This window comes from Drosophila bipectinata, chromosome 2R (assembly GCF_030179905.1).
Source record: "Drosophila bipectinata strain 14024-0381.07 chromosome 2R, DbipHiC1v2, whole genome shotgun sequence".
Taxonomy (NCBI): domain Eukaryota; kingdom Metazoa; phylum Arthropoda; class Insecta; order Diptera; family Drosophilidae; genus Drosophila; species Drosophila bipectinata.
This window is the reverse complement of record NC_091737.1, coordinates 1,265,877-1,280,628: the sequence shown is the minus strand read 5'-3', so window position 1 is coordinate 1,280,628 and position 14,752 is coordinate 1,265,877. Positions and strand designations below refer to the sequence as shown.

At 47.0% G+C, this 14,752-nt stretch overlaps 1 protein-coding gene across 3 annotated transcripts in view; it reads right to left on the bottom strand.

Annotated features, from left to right (window-relative positions):
* LOC122321275 (cell adhesion molecule Dscam2-like) overlaps positions 1–14,752 on the bottom strand; it is a 105,678-nt gene that overhangs the window by 26,918 nt on the left and 64,008 nt on the right. For all 3 annotated transcript variants that reach the window (XM_070278941.1, XM_070278942.1, XM_043210977.2), the window contains 5 exons: positions 3,572–4,703; positions 3,239–3,517; positions 2,998–3,176; positions 2,679–2,922; positions 2,075–2,611 (listed from right to left, as the gene is read on the bottom strand). In XM_070278941.1, coding sequence (XP_070135042.1) covers positions 2,075–2,611; positions 2,679–2,922; positions 2,998–3,176; positions 3,239–3,517; positions 3,572–4,703 — 2,371 coding nt within the window. The remainder of the gene's footprint in view (positions 1–2,074; positions 2,612–2,678; positions 2,923–2,997; positions 3,177–3,238; positions 3,518–3,571; positions 4,704–14,752) is intronic.

Sequence of the window (14,752 nt, the reverse complement as noted above, 5' to 3'; positions counted from 1 at the left end):
CAGCCGAGGCAGCTCCAAGGCTTTCGAACCGCCCGAGAGCCACTGACAGGGATATCCATTTTTGGAATCCAGACGTCACGGCTCTCAAGCTGGAAAAGCGGCGACTCAGGCGGGTCTGGATGCTGTCCAGAAACCCGAGGGACAAGACCATCCTGAATAGAGTCTCCAAGTGTTTCTCTAAACTCTTGGCGGACTTGAGGAAGGAAGCGTTCGACGGGTTCGTTGAACAATTGGAACCGGGTGACCCACAAAACAATCTGTGGCGCGTCACGAAAAGCATACGACGTCCTCTTAAGAGGATCCCACCTGTTCAGCGAGCCGACGGCAGTTGGTGCAGGTCAGCAGAAACGGAACCACTCTTGGCAGAGACCGCACGAGGCGACGACAGAATACCACCTGTGACGGAAGAGGAGACAGCCGCCGAGATTTCAGTGTTGAGCAACAACAAGGCCCCGGGCGATGATGGCATCAATGCAGCCGCGTTAAAACTGCTGCCATTTCTAAGCATCAAGATACTGACGAAAATTTATAATAAATGCTTAGAAATTGGGTACTTTCCAAGCCCGGAAAACCGGAAGCTGATCTTGCCTCTTATCGTCCGATTAGTTTCCTATCGATACTCTCCAAAATTCTTGAAAGAGTGTTTTTAAGTAGAGCATTGCCAGTACTGGACGAGGATGCTGGATGTCAAGCAACATAAATTGAAGACTAACCTGCCCAGACCTTACTACCTCTTTCTGGAGTCGTTCATGAAGGAGATGCGGAGAGGCCACTTCCGGACTCAGGGAGGTCCGCACCGGAGTCCCCCAAGGCAGTGTGCAGGGCCCTTTATTATACAATGTCTACACGGTTGATCTCCCAATTTTGCGGAACCCCAACATAATGGCAGCGACCTATGCGGACGATACCGCCTTCCTGACCGCTGCTGACAACGCTACAGAGGCAGTTGCTGTCATGCAGGAGCAACTAGATCTTCTCGGCGATTGGCAGAGAAGGTGAAATATTCATGTTAATAACGATAAATCCACCACCACCACATTTTCTCTCCGTCGGGGAAATAGCCCACCTCAATCCACCTCAACAGCTCCCCCATCCCACAAGTAGAAAACCCAAGATACCTGGGCTTCACGCTAGACAGGAGGCTTACTTGGGAGCCTCACCTAGTCAAAAAGCGAAAGCAGTGTGAAGTAAGATTGAAGGCGTACTATTGGCTGATGGGTAGAAGGTCGAAGCTAAGGACTTCTTCGAAAATCCTAATCTATAAGGCGATTATTTGGACATACGGGATCCAATTTTGGGGCACGGCCAGCAAGACTAATATTCAAACTATCCAGACGTTTGAAAATAGAGCCCTCCGTATCGCCACTGGGGCCCACGTCTACCACGAAAACCAGACAATCCAGAAGGTACTTGGCTTCCCATGGGTGAAGGAGGAGATACAGAGAAGCAGCAGCCAGAGGCTACACAACCACCCCAACGACTTGGCGACCACTCTCCTCGACAACAGCGAACAGATGCGGATGCTGCGCAGAGCTCACCCGCTGGACATCATCCGGAATAACTTAGACTTTCTTATTTTTCCACCTCTAACTTAAGTTACACATAATCCAAGTTTTCTGCCACAATATTTAATGGTTGTCCCTGTTGGACAGTTTTAAATAAAACCACACCTGTCATAATAAAAAAAAACTTGCCTCTCTTCCAAACTTAAAAACAACTTTTTTAAATTTCCTAAAAGATTCTTCTTCTTATTTTTAGATTTTTCTATTCAATAACTTTAAACCGCTGTGCCGTACGTTATGCGCCCCTCGGTCGGTTAGGGTTAGGGCCATTCCAAAGATTCTGACAGACCAGGACAAAAAAATAAAAATTTCTCATTATTTCTTTTGCCATCTATAGTGTCTTCACTGCCGTCCACAGTGATTTTCAAAATATTTAAAAATATGTTACATTGAAAGCTTTCAAATTTATCAAAGGTAAATAAAAGGACCAAATACATATTCAAAACAAGAGTACAAATAATGAAAAAGAAAATAAAAAATGAACAATATTTTAAAAATGTATTTTTACTTACCATTATCAACAGCAACATTTTGGGGTGAAAAAAATTTACTTTTTACAGGAAATTCGTCACATTGTTCACCATCACTATTTAAAATATCATACTCCTCTGAGTCTGACTTACTTAATTTGGAAGAAATATTATTCTCCTTATCAGTGTTTATGTGATTATACTTTCGATTTAATTGAACATTTCTCAATGATGTCGTTATATCGTTAACATGCGTCAATGAAGAATCTAACTTTATTTCAGCGGAATATAGAGGACTGTTAGCTATACAACTGGATGGTTGGATGTTTAATATTTTTCTTATTTGACCTTGTGAGTTGTTTTGAAACACATTTTCATTGTCATGTAAATCAAATTTTGCATAAGGTTTGATACCTTCTCTATTATGGGGTGAAATACTATGTTTAAAAGCTGATTTAGGTTCATTATTACGGTAAGATTTACGTAAAGTTCCATAAAAATGATCGCAACTTTGAGTGCTTGTTTCCATATTTAAACCATCGGTAATCTTGCTATCATCTAATGTAGTGTCACGTGAATCTAAAGTTATTATAAAAAATTTTATATGCACTTTTATTACCTTAAATATTTAAATTTATATACATACATTTTTTTATGCATATTAGTGCTCCAGCTAAGGCAAGAAAAATTCCAAAAATTGATGTTACAATCACTGCTATTAGTTGTGAATCGCTAATGATGGTTTTTACAAGATCCTTTTCTTTGTAAAGTTCATTAATATTTAGGGTTGTAAAGCACAATTCTTCTTTGGTGGAGCCGGCGTTATTATAAGCTGTCACACGCAGTTTATATGCAGTTCCTGCCTCTAAGTCTCCAATTAGGTAACGTGACTTACGGTACAAGGAAATAATTTTTAAATTGGTTAAATAAAATTAAAAAAAGTATGAATTATAAATTTTCCTTACATGTGATTCGACTTTATTTGAAACAATAATCCACCTATTCGAGGGTTCATTCCGCTTGAATTCTATACTGAAATGCGATATCGCGCAACCTCCGTCTTGCCAAGAAGATAATTCCAATGAAATTGAGGTTGTATTTAAACGTATTAAAATATCGTCGTGCGGGGCAACAGGCTTCTCGCCTTTAACAAAAATATTAATGAATTTTTTTTTTAAACTAATTATTAAATTTTATTAGCAATACCTTTTGTTTTTATGGTTTTTATTTCACTTGAAGGGCTTGTTCCAATTCTGTTGTATGAGCTAACAGTAATCTGATATGGGGTGCCACATTGTAGATTTTCTATGACCACTGAGTTTAAGCGGGCATCTAATAAAAGCTCCTTCCATAATCCAATTTCTCGTTTGTACTTCAAAGTAAAGCCTTTTATGAATGATCCACCAATATCATCTACTTTCCATTGAACTGATATTGACTTTTTTTCTATGGAAGTTATAGATACTATTGGTGTTGAGGGTGGGACTGGAAAAAGTATCAGTAAATAAAACGGTCTACTTAAATATATTGTAATCTTACCTTGAACGAATAGTTGATATGTAATTTGGTCGGAGCCAAATAGGTTCTTTACCATGCAGGTGTAGTTGCCTTCATGAGCTCTTTGAATATTTCGAAGACTTAAGGTGTTGTTTTTGCTTATTTCCATTTGAATGTGTTTCTTGGACTGGTTGTTTACAACATTCCATTTCACCGCAGCCTTTGGAGATCCGACGAAAATACAGGGGAAATGTAAATCAACAGTCCAACCCTGTCTTAATACTTGACTAAAAGATATTATGGCCGCTGGTACAACATTGTTGGCTATAAACTTAATAACAGGGGTACTCGGACCTTGTCCGACTTTTGTAGATGACGTCACCCAAGCTTCATAAGTTTCTTTTTTAATAACACCTTTGACTTCATAATACAATTGTTGTGATGGCAATATTTCTTTTAATATTTTAAGTTCCTTTCCCTTTTCAAGAACTCTTATGTATACATCGTATTTAATAATGAGGCCGTTAGGTCGTCGTGGAGGCATCCAGCTAATAATTACGGATGATTCGGAGCTAACGATGGATTTTACACGCTCTGGTGCATCCGGAACCGCTTCTTCAGTGATGCATGACACGGAATTGCTTAAATTGCCTTCCCCTGCGCGGGTGAAAGCTAATACTTGAATCGTATAATTAGTAAAAGGTTGCAAACCATGCAATACAGTGGTAAGTGCTGATGAGACTTTCGTTTCCCGTGCGGTTAACTGATTTTCTAATAATCTGGGCTCATAAAATATTTTATAGCCTTGGATAATGCCATTGCAGAATTCTTTAAGTGGAGGCTGCCAAAACAGTTGAATGTTTTGTGATCCAAGAGCATTACAAGAAACAGATCGAGGGCTTGCAGATGGTGCGTCTTCTAAGGTATGACCTAACACTATATCGCTTGGGGGTCCGTCTCCTTTAATATTATATGCTGATATTGTGATTTCATATTGTGTGTATTTATCCAACCCACTTAGTCGAAAGTTATTAAAGCCATCAGGTGGCAGTCTATTTACCTTTGTATAATTTCTAAAACCAGTAATAAAGCCATTTCTTTGGTATTTAATTGTGTACCCCAATATTTCTCCGTTCCAAGTGTCACGTATAGGTGCTCGCCATGTTATTAAAAGCTGTCAAATTGAAAGAAAATTAATATAATCAAAATATGAATGGGTAGAAAAATTCAAAATAATTAGTTATTATATATAAATGTGGAAGGCAGTCCACAGGTGACGGCGAAAGAAAACCTTAGCGCTTTCTATTTTCGTTTGATCTGAATGATTGATAACCAATACAAATCAGAATGTATTGCTTTAACAAGATCATTTTTGCAAAAAATTCTATCAGTTTGGGAGGAATTTGCGTAAAAATACAGGTATTTTGACACACTTAATTTTGGCTAAGGGCTGCATTTGAGTCTCCATACTTACAAAGTATTTTTTATTTACATTACACAAAAAAAGAAAAATTGGAGGAACTTTTGAAGAGACCTAGTAGGAATTGTTCATTAGGTCGAGTATAGTATAAAACCATGTTTGAAATTTTTCAAACACCCTCAAAATCTTGATTTATTTGGAAAAAACGTTTTTCGGGACTTTTTTGCTCTTAAAAATTCCTAAACGCGTAATTTTAAACCGATTTAAAAATTTTTTTCGTTTTTCAATAGTTAAATGTTGCAGATTTTGAAAAAGAAAATAGATCTTTAATTTATTTCAACAAAAAGGATAAAATTTTTACGCAAGAAACTGACATTTTTGAATTTTTGTAGTGTTTTTCGGACTTTGACGCCATTTTTTCGGTACAACTTCCAAGAAATGCTATCATTTTTAATACATATCAATATTGTCTCATTAATTCTGAATAAAACGAGACTAGTTTAATTTCGAAATTGTGAAAATAGTTGAAGTTATAACGCTTACAATTTATGTCATTTGAAAGGTTTTAAGTTTTTCAATTCTCCTTTTTTTAAACCAAACATATAAAAATTAAAGAAAAAAAAATACGCTGAACTAATTTTAAAGTGAAACTTCTTTAGGCGCGTCGGGAGCCCCAAGGCAGATTGAAAATAGGCGAGTGAAACAGTAAGTTCGGAGAGTTACCAAAAACCGTCAAATGTCGCTCCTTCCCACTCTCGCTTATTCGCTCTCTCTGTAGTTCTCTCGCATCGCAAGCGCTGAACGATGTGAGAGAGCCACTGAGACACGCCGTCTCCAATATGCCTGATGAAATACATGGCAATCCAAGGTAAATATATATTAAGTAAATATATCAAATAAATGTATCCAAAAACAAGAAAGGAAAGCTAACTTCGTGCGCAGCGGAAGTTTATATACCCTTGCAGTTAAAACCAGAAAAAATATAATCTGTAATCTGTAAGTTCCAGCTTTCTATCTTCAAAAACACAAAAGTTGGCAGATCCTTATGATTACATCATAATAAAACCAATTTACTAAAATACAAAATCTAAAATAAGTCCCAAACTTCTATCTTCAAAAATACGAAAGTTGATATTTCTACCAAGTACCATTTCCGATCGTTCAGTTATATGGCAGCTATAGGATATAGTCGGCCGATCCTTATAAAATTTGGTAGGTCGGATTAACTGACCAAAAATTTAATATGTACTAAGTTACAGCTTTCTATCTTCAAAAACTCGAAAGTTGGTCCATTTCCGATCGTTCAGTTATATGGCAGCTATAGGATATAGTCGACCGATCCTTATGAAATTATGCATGTCGTAATGTTTTGACAAAGATAGCTCTCGTGTCAAATTTCAACTCTAACTCTAAAAACACCAAAATTATACCATTTCCGATCAATCAGTTATATGGTAGCTATAGGATATAGTCGGCCGATCCCGGTTGTTCCGACTTATATACTCCGGCAAAGGAAAGAAGGATGTGTGCAAAGTTTCAAGTCGATAGATTTAAAACTGAGAGACTAGTAAACGTAGAAACAGACAGACAGACGGACAAAGGGACAGACGGACATGCTCATATCAACTCAGGAGGTGATCTTGATCAAGAATATTTATACTTTATAGGGTCGGAGATGTCTCTTTCACTGCGTTGCACACTTTTGGACAAAATTATAATACCTTCTGCAAGGGTATAAATATATCACATAAATGTACGATGAAATACATCACGAATGGGGGATTTTGAATACATAACCTTGTTAGCGTGTGGGTTTGAATAGAAAATTCCCTAAACTAGTAATTAATACACAGCTCCGGTAAATTGGTTTATCGCTTTTTATACACTTTTTAAACGAAACCTGAATATGGAAACCTGAATTCAACACGAGAGAGGGGGGAGAGATCTAAACCGAAGCTCGCATGCATGGGAAAACCAACTTAGAAGTTTCACTTTAAGTTTTCCGACACAACGGCAGTTTGAGATTTTCTACAAATTTTTTCCATCCGTCTCCGTTTTGTGTGCTTTGCCATATTTCTCGCCGTTTTTGGCCACTCCGTTATCCATTTGCTTGTCAACGGTCGAGGCATAAGGGCATCCATATATGTACATATATACAAACATACATATATATTTTTTGCGGTCCAATAAATCCACAAAGAAGAAAATCCGCAGCCGGTGTGAATTAGTTCCGGAAATTTCCAAATTTTATTTTTCCAAATTTGTAATATTTTTTTTTTTCCCCAATTTTTCACACCACATAACTTTTCTGTTCCACCAGTTATACTGTCCACTTATCAACAAGCGCTGACCAGCGAATTGGACTCTGAGAATGCCCACGGGAGACGACCAAAAGCCACGTCCGATCCCAACCATCCGTTTGGACAGATCTAAATCCGCATCTCCGCGGACGCCTCTGTTGAAGCCTAAGGCGACTAGTGCCATTCCAAGGGCAAAGAGCGACGAATCCGTCAATAGAACCTCCGGTCCTTCACAGAGGCAGACTCCCTCCGTTGCGAAAATTGCTCAAAGTGCGGTCGAAGTGGCGCTGAAAAAGTTCATCGCCACAACAGATCGAATTAGCCAATTTGAGGCTAACATAAATACTCCGGGCGTCCCAGAAATGGAAATAGGCTCCCAATACATGTGCGAAGTCTATCGGAACCAAATTGGGGCACTGTGGGAGAAGGTGGAGAAGATCTATGAGAGCTGCTCCGATTTGCTAGCCGTGTCCGACGACTATGCGGCCACCTCGACAGGGCTGGAATCGAAGTACAGCTACTGTTACTCCGTCTATTCGAGGTGTATTGCCCAGCTTCGGGAAAAAATTGCCTCCCAATCCACTCAGGCTTCCGTCAATGTCTTCACACACGCCCGCGTCTACAGGCTGCCGGTTACCTCCGGTGGATACCAAGGTCTTCGCGGGTGATTATCTTCGGTGGCCCACCTTCATAGACTTGTTTACGGCCATTTACATCCAAAACTCGCGGCTCACCCCGGTAGAGAAGTTGTTCCACTTTACTGTCAAAAACAAATGGTGACGCCCACGCCATTGTATCTAAGGCTCCGCTTACCCATGAGGGATTTGTCGCAGCGTGGCAAAGCCTCACAGACCGCATTAAAAACCGGCGGCTATTGGTCAAAAGCCAGTTGAAGATCCTTTTCAACATCCAGGCTATTTCTCAAGAGTCCGGGGTCGCGCTGAAGGAGCTGCAAGCCACCATTCAGAGTTGTCTGACAGCCCTAGCATAGGAGGACAGAAATGTCCTCCATCAATGTTGGGGCTTGGGACTGTCTCCTGGTATTTATGATTTCCTCAAAGCTCCCCAAAGTCACACTTTCTATGTGGGAGCAATCCGTACATAATAAGGCCAAAATATCAACATGGATATCAACGTGCCATCGCACTCTGGAGGCCATCGACGACGTCAGGCCTAGTAGCTCCGGGCAATTTCCGCCAAGGTCGGGACTTCCTACTGCCCCTGCTCGGAGGCTCACTTCATACGAGACTCGAGTGGTTCCGGGCCAAAAGGGCTGCGATCTCTGTTCGAGGGAGGACCACCCCATTCGCTTATATCCGCGTTTCCTAGAAATGGATGTAAATGGGCGCTCTGACTAAATTAAGAGGAGGCAGTTATGTTTAAACTGTTTTGCCCGAGGGGCAGCGAGACTGCACAAGCGCCCATACCTGCTTCACATGCTACAGCCGACACCACACTCTCCTGCACCGCGGCAATCCGTTCGCCATAGCTCCAAGTCCACCTATGCCAGCAAGGGCTCGACCCGCACAGACTGCCAGAAGCACAAAAGGCTCAGAGGATCAGTCGGATATGCAGGTGTGTTTCGCTTCCGGGTCAGGAGCCGTCCTACTGGGCACGGCCTTATCAACGTGTGCAGTGCAGCTCCATTCAGACCATTTCCGCGCAGTCTACTAAATTGTGCCATTTCTCCATTCGGTCGCCGTCTAGACCCGGGCAACAATTAGAGACTGCGGCTTACGTTCTTCCGCAGTTGGCAGGAAATCTGCCATCATATCCGATTCCGCCAGATCGCCTCAAAGGGCTGCCCGACATTCCCCTGACGGACCCCAACTTCTTTGACAGCTCCCAAGTGGATGTGTTAATAGGAGCTGACATTCTTCCGTCCATTCACCTCGGTAATTCCAAGACTAACATGTGTGGGTCGCTTCTCGGTCAGGAGAGCATTTTTGGATGGGTGCTGACAGGCCCATTATCTCCAGCCAACCCCCGCAGGGTGTCCATTTTTTCCACACGAGTTGCTCGCAGCCTCGGTGACTCTGGGATTCTGGGAGGTGGAAGATGTGCACAGATCAGTTCGGAATCGGATTCAGTTTGCGAGCACAATTTTTGTCCAGACGACGAGAAGTGACGAGTGTGGCAAGTACGTTGTGATGCTCCCCTGACGCGACCCCGAGCAGAAGGGTTCCGAGCTAGCGGCTTCACGGTCCTTTGCCAGGCAAGCCAAATTATCTATTTTATGTACGTTGATGACGTTCTCGCGGGCGCAGCCCAAGCTGCGATTCGGGAGCTGAAAGGGGCCCTAGAGTCGGCAGGGTTCCCACTTAGGAAACGGACGTCGAATAGCAAGGGTCGCGTTCCGACCACACCTAAAGGTCGAACACCACGGCGTACGGCGCAGCAATTTACGTTCGTGTCGAGGTTGGGTACACGGTAATAGTGACCCTGCTGACTGCAAAGACTCGAGTGGCCCCAGTTAAAACGGTGTCGCTCCCTCGGCTGAACGTCTTCTACTTTTCTCACTTTCATGGCCAAAACGCTTTAGGTAGCTTCGGAAGCACCTATGCCCCCTGAGGGCCTGAGTAAGGTAAAAGTCTACCTGGCCGTGCTTCCTTCTGGTCCGCTCTCCCACGTCCGGAATGAGACGAAACGTCCAGTGTCCCTTAGATGATGCCTCCCATCGCCGTTGCCAGTTTGACAAGCTAGTGGCTGTCGCTTCCCTCTTCCTGGCCGACGACGACCCATGTTGGCCAGCTCCTTCCTCTCTCGGACTAGCTCTTGGATGGGTATCAGCCCTGCGATCACTAGGGCCGCGTCGTCCGATACCGTCCTAAAGGCGCAGGATGTCCGATGAGCTTTCGCCTTTCTTGCCTTGGGCCTCTGATGTTGAGGAGCATCCGCGAGAGGGGTCTCGTCGTCTCGCTCGCCCTCCTGTGGGCGTACTCGAGGTGCTCCCGGAACGAGAGCCTTGTATCCAGCCAGACCCCTAGGTATTTTATGGCTCTCCTCGAGGTTACGGCCACTCCTCCTACAAGTTCTGTCGCAGTCTCGACCTTCTTTCGGCTCGAAATTAGCACTGCTTCCCTCTTATATGGGGCGGGGAGAAGGCCGGCGCTAGACATCCATGCCTCCACTTTCGCCACCGCGGAGTTTGTTAGGGTTTCCACCCCACGAATCCTACGATCGTCGGCGAATCCTACGATGGTAGTACCCTCCTCCATAGGTAATCGGAGTACTCCATCGTACATAGTGTTCCACAAGAGCGGCCCCAGTACAGAGCCGTGGGGCACTCCCGCGGAGATCACTCGTTCTTTCTTCCCTTCCCGCGTGTCGTACAGGAGTACTCTATCGCTCAGGTAGCTGTCCACCATCCTTAGCAGATATGCCGGGATCCTCAGCTCCTTCAGGGCTTGAAGAGTCCGCGGCCAGTTCGCCGTGTTGAAGGCATTCTTCACGTCCAGGGTGGTAACCAGGCAATATTGCTTGGCACCCCCATTCCATCTGGTGCCTTGGATGGCGCTTGCTGCCAGGTTCTTTACCCTCATAATGGCCTCCACCGTTGACTTCCCTTTCCGGAACCCGTACTGCTCCTCTGCCAGTCCACCCTCCCTGCTTATCGCCGCCTGGAGTCTCGTGGCCAGGATCTTCTCCAGTACCTTGCCTACCGTGTCTAGAAGGCAGATTGGTCGGTAAGATGCGGCCTCTCTGGGTGGCTTACCTGGCTTCATTAGCAGAAGGAGCCTCTGCTTCTTCCACACCTTCGGGAAGGATCCTTCATACAGGCACTGATTGTAAATGGCTGCTACCTTTTCTGGTATTTGGGCCAGAACCACTTTTAGCGCTCGATTTGGCACCGCGTCCGGACCGGGAGCTTTCTTAGAGGCTAGGTTCCGAGCGGCCACTAGCACCTCCTCTGCTGTGACTGCTTCCACCGACTCGTCTTCCAAATTCTCAATAGCCGGGCGGATTCCCTCCGCTCTACTGCTTGGGAACAGGACGTCAATTATCGCCCTCAGTGCTACCGGGTCGGAGGGGGGCTGGCTCCCCGCCTTGACCTTTTTTGACACCATTCTGTACGCCTGTCCCCATGGGTCGTGTTCCGCTTCATCGCATAGCTTGAGAAACAACTCTCGCTTGCTGTCCCGTATGGCTGTTTTCAGTGCTTTCCTAGCTGCCTTGAACTCAAGGTGCCTTTGCTCCTGCGCGTCGGTGCCTCGAGCTCACTGCAGGGATCGTCTAGACCTTAGGCACTCTTTGCGGAGAGACGAGATTTGGCTTGTCCACCACGGGGCCGGCTTGTGATGCCGAGCAAAGTTCGTGCGCTCCTTCATGCTTGCCTTGCAGGCCGCATCAAGGACCGTAGCAAGCGCCTCCGCCGATTCGTTGGCTGTCTCGTGGAGATCAAGCTCCGCCGTTCGCATATGGGTTTCCAATTGTTGGACGTCTAGCGTATCCTGCCGAAACGCCTTGCCGCAGGGGGGAATGCTCGAGATCGCTTGGCTGGTTCCAAGCGAGCAAAGTATGGCCTCGTGGTGACTGGCCGTGTAGATGTCGGCGATTTCCCACTTTGATATCCGTGACAGACTTCTGCTGACGAAGGTCAGGTCGATGATGGAACCGGCGCCTGCTCTTTTGAAGGTTTCCTGGTTGCCCTCGTTGAGAAGGGCGAGGTCCAGGGGTGCTAGGATCTCCAGCAAGGCTCTGCCTCTAGCATTCGTGGTGGTACTCCCCCACTCCTGTGCCCACGCGTTGAAATCACCTGCTATTAGCACTGGGTGTTTGCCTCTGGCATCTACCGCAAGCTCCTCTAGAGCCTTGCAGTAAGCATCGAGTGAGAGGCTTGGGGCTAGGTAGCAGCTATACACCCATGTACCTCCCCACTGGATTCTCACGAACCCTTCGCCTCTCCTTACTTGACATGGCCCTTCCGCGGAACTGTTGCAGATCCAGATGGCCGCCTTGCCCTGATTGTTGGTCGCCCACTCCTCGCCTGGCCCGACGCCGTACGGCTTGCTGAGTATAGCTATGTCAGCATTCACCTCGCCTACGGTGTGTCGCAGAAGGTCCTGCGCCGCTCTGCAGTGATTCAGGTTGAGCTGGATCACTTGCATCCTGTCTTATCTTTTACTGCTCCATTGGAAAGCGGGCACCGTCGACTTCCTGCCAGGTGTTTTGCCTCCTTCTCGCCTTTTGATGCGCAAACGAAGCAGGTTCTCTCGTTGGGGCAATTGGCGATCTTATGCCCGCTTTTGCCACAGCGGATGCAGCATCCGCTCCTATCCGTGGGGCTTCGACACTGGCTCGCAATGTGGCCAACTTCCAGGCATCGGTAGCACCTCGGTTGACTCTGCCTCTCCCGAATCCGACACACAGTCCATCCTATCCTCACCCTCCCTTTGCTCGCAACTGCGGTCGCAATTTTGCTGGGTAGACCGATGATAGCGGTCTGCGTGTCCCAGGATTTCGCACGAAGGCTCCTTAACCTGACCGCCTTCCCATCCACTTCGAACTGCTCGGTCAGTGCAAGCCGAATGTCCACTTCTGCCGCTAGCGGATCGAGGTCCCTGATCTCTAGGTACGTCATTTTGCTGTCCTCAGACAGTGCCCGCACTTCGGCAGCCCCTTGTAGTACCTTTTCGAGGTTCTCCCTCATTGCGTCCGTGCTATCCACACGGTTTTTTGCCAGCTCCAGCAGAAGGTTCCCCGTAGCTGTGCGGCGCACTTTGTGAACATTTTGGCTGAATTCCTTCAGCTGGCCGTCCTGCCGTCTGGAGACCAAGGCAAGCACCTCGCTGTACTTCATTCCCTTGGCTTCCAAAACTAGCGCGTCGGGTCGGGTGGACGTCCTTGGCTTCCTCCGTGACGCTGTTTCCCATCCTGGTCCTGACGCTGCGGTCTGTGCGGCCATGCTCTGGTCCCCTGCTCCCGCGGTCCTGGCGTCGGGGTGGCTTGAAGTCCGCTGGGTGGGCCCTTCTCTTGCTCGGATTTTCGGGGCTTTTGCCGAGGCCGGTGGCGCGCCTCTTGGTGGTGGAGCCGCGCTATCCTGGCTAAGCCGTCGCCACGGGTCGGTCTGGGCTGCCGCTTCCTTACGCCGGGTTGGGAGGGTTTGCGTTCTCTGGTCTGTCTTCGCAATATCTGCCTGACCGCACCTCGTACAGACGACCTCCGCCGCTACCGCCGTTGTCCCTACATCGCTGGGGTTGGAGAGGATCCCGCTAAGGCCTTCCTGTAGCTTCTTCATCCTGCAGAACATCCTCTTCATTTTGAGATTGATGCTCCTCACCTGTTTCTCATGAGTTTGCTGGATAATGTCCTCCAATATCGCCTCTAACTCTGCCAGCATGCTGGAGCAAGGCTGCTCTGTTGTCGCTCTCGTCCTCTTGGCTGGAGTCGATCTCTGGGGCTCTGATGGACTGGATTGTTCCCTCGTCCTTTTTGGGATCTCCTTGTCTTCACCCGCGGGAACACCGCCTGTTGGCATCGCTGTGCTCCGCGTTGCCTGCAGAATGGGTGAACGCAGGATCTTGGAGCTGCTCAGAAACGCTGAAGGTTGCTCCGCACTTTGTTGGCTTGTCGCTTTTACTGCCGGGGCGGCCAAGCTAGCCACCGCCTCGTCAGTCGTGGGTTGAATGGTGTTTGGGGCCTCCAGAATCCGTGCCCCGACCGTGGGTTTCCCCACGGGTGGATTTCCACTTGAGTGGTTGCCACCTGGAGTATTTATGTTGTTAACCATCATTCTTCCAGTTGTGCTTTTTATACCTACTGCCTGGTTTGCATTTTATACCTTCTGCCAGGTTGGGGGTTCGCTGCCGGCCACTATGGCTCAGACGCAGACCCCGTAGCCGCCCATTATGGGACAGACGCTACGAGGATTTGTAGTGGGAAGAAGGGGGAGGGTGGGCGTGATCATCAGGGCTACGATGGGGGATATACCGCCCCTGCTCGGTCGCCAGGGCCCCGTTTCCAGAGTGCACCGCCGCGGCGGAGGGGTTGGACAATGGTCGGCTCCATGACCTTGTGGACTGCTCCTAGGATCCCACCCGCCCTCATAAGCGCGCTATGGAAATTACTCCTGGTGCCGCCCTCTGCGGATGGCGTTAGCAACGACGATACGGCGCCAATGGCGCCCTCTTCAGGTACTACCGATTTGATCAGGGCTGGTCACACTGCCAGTCAGCTGTGATCAGCTGGTACTGCGATCCGCATCACTGACCAGCACAACCCAATTTGGGCGAATTTGCAACGCGGGAAAAGCGATGCCACCAAAAGAGAGGGAGAAAGCTTACCCTGCACAACGTGTAAAACGGCTGTAAAACGTGTGGTCAGGATCACCACACGCTGCTGCACCTCGTGGAGAAGCCACAGGCTCGGCTCAAGGCACGTCAAGAGGAGCACCGGTCACGGAGCGCAGGAGACAGGACACGGAGTGCCCCGGCTGGCGCCTGGTCATCATCCGCCAACTCCCGACGCGGTTCGGGTGCTTCTCGGCCTTCGTCCGCCACTTTC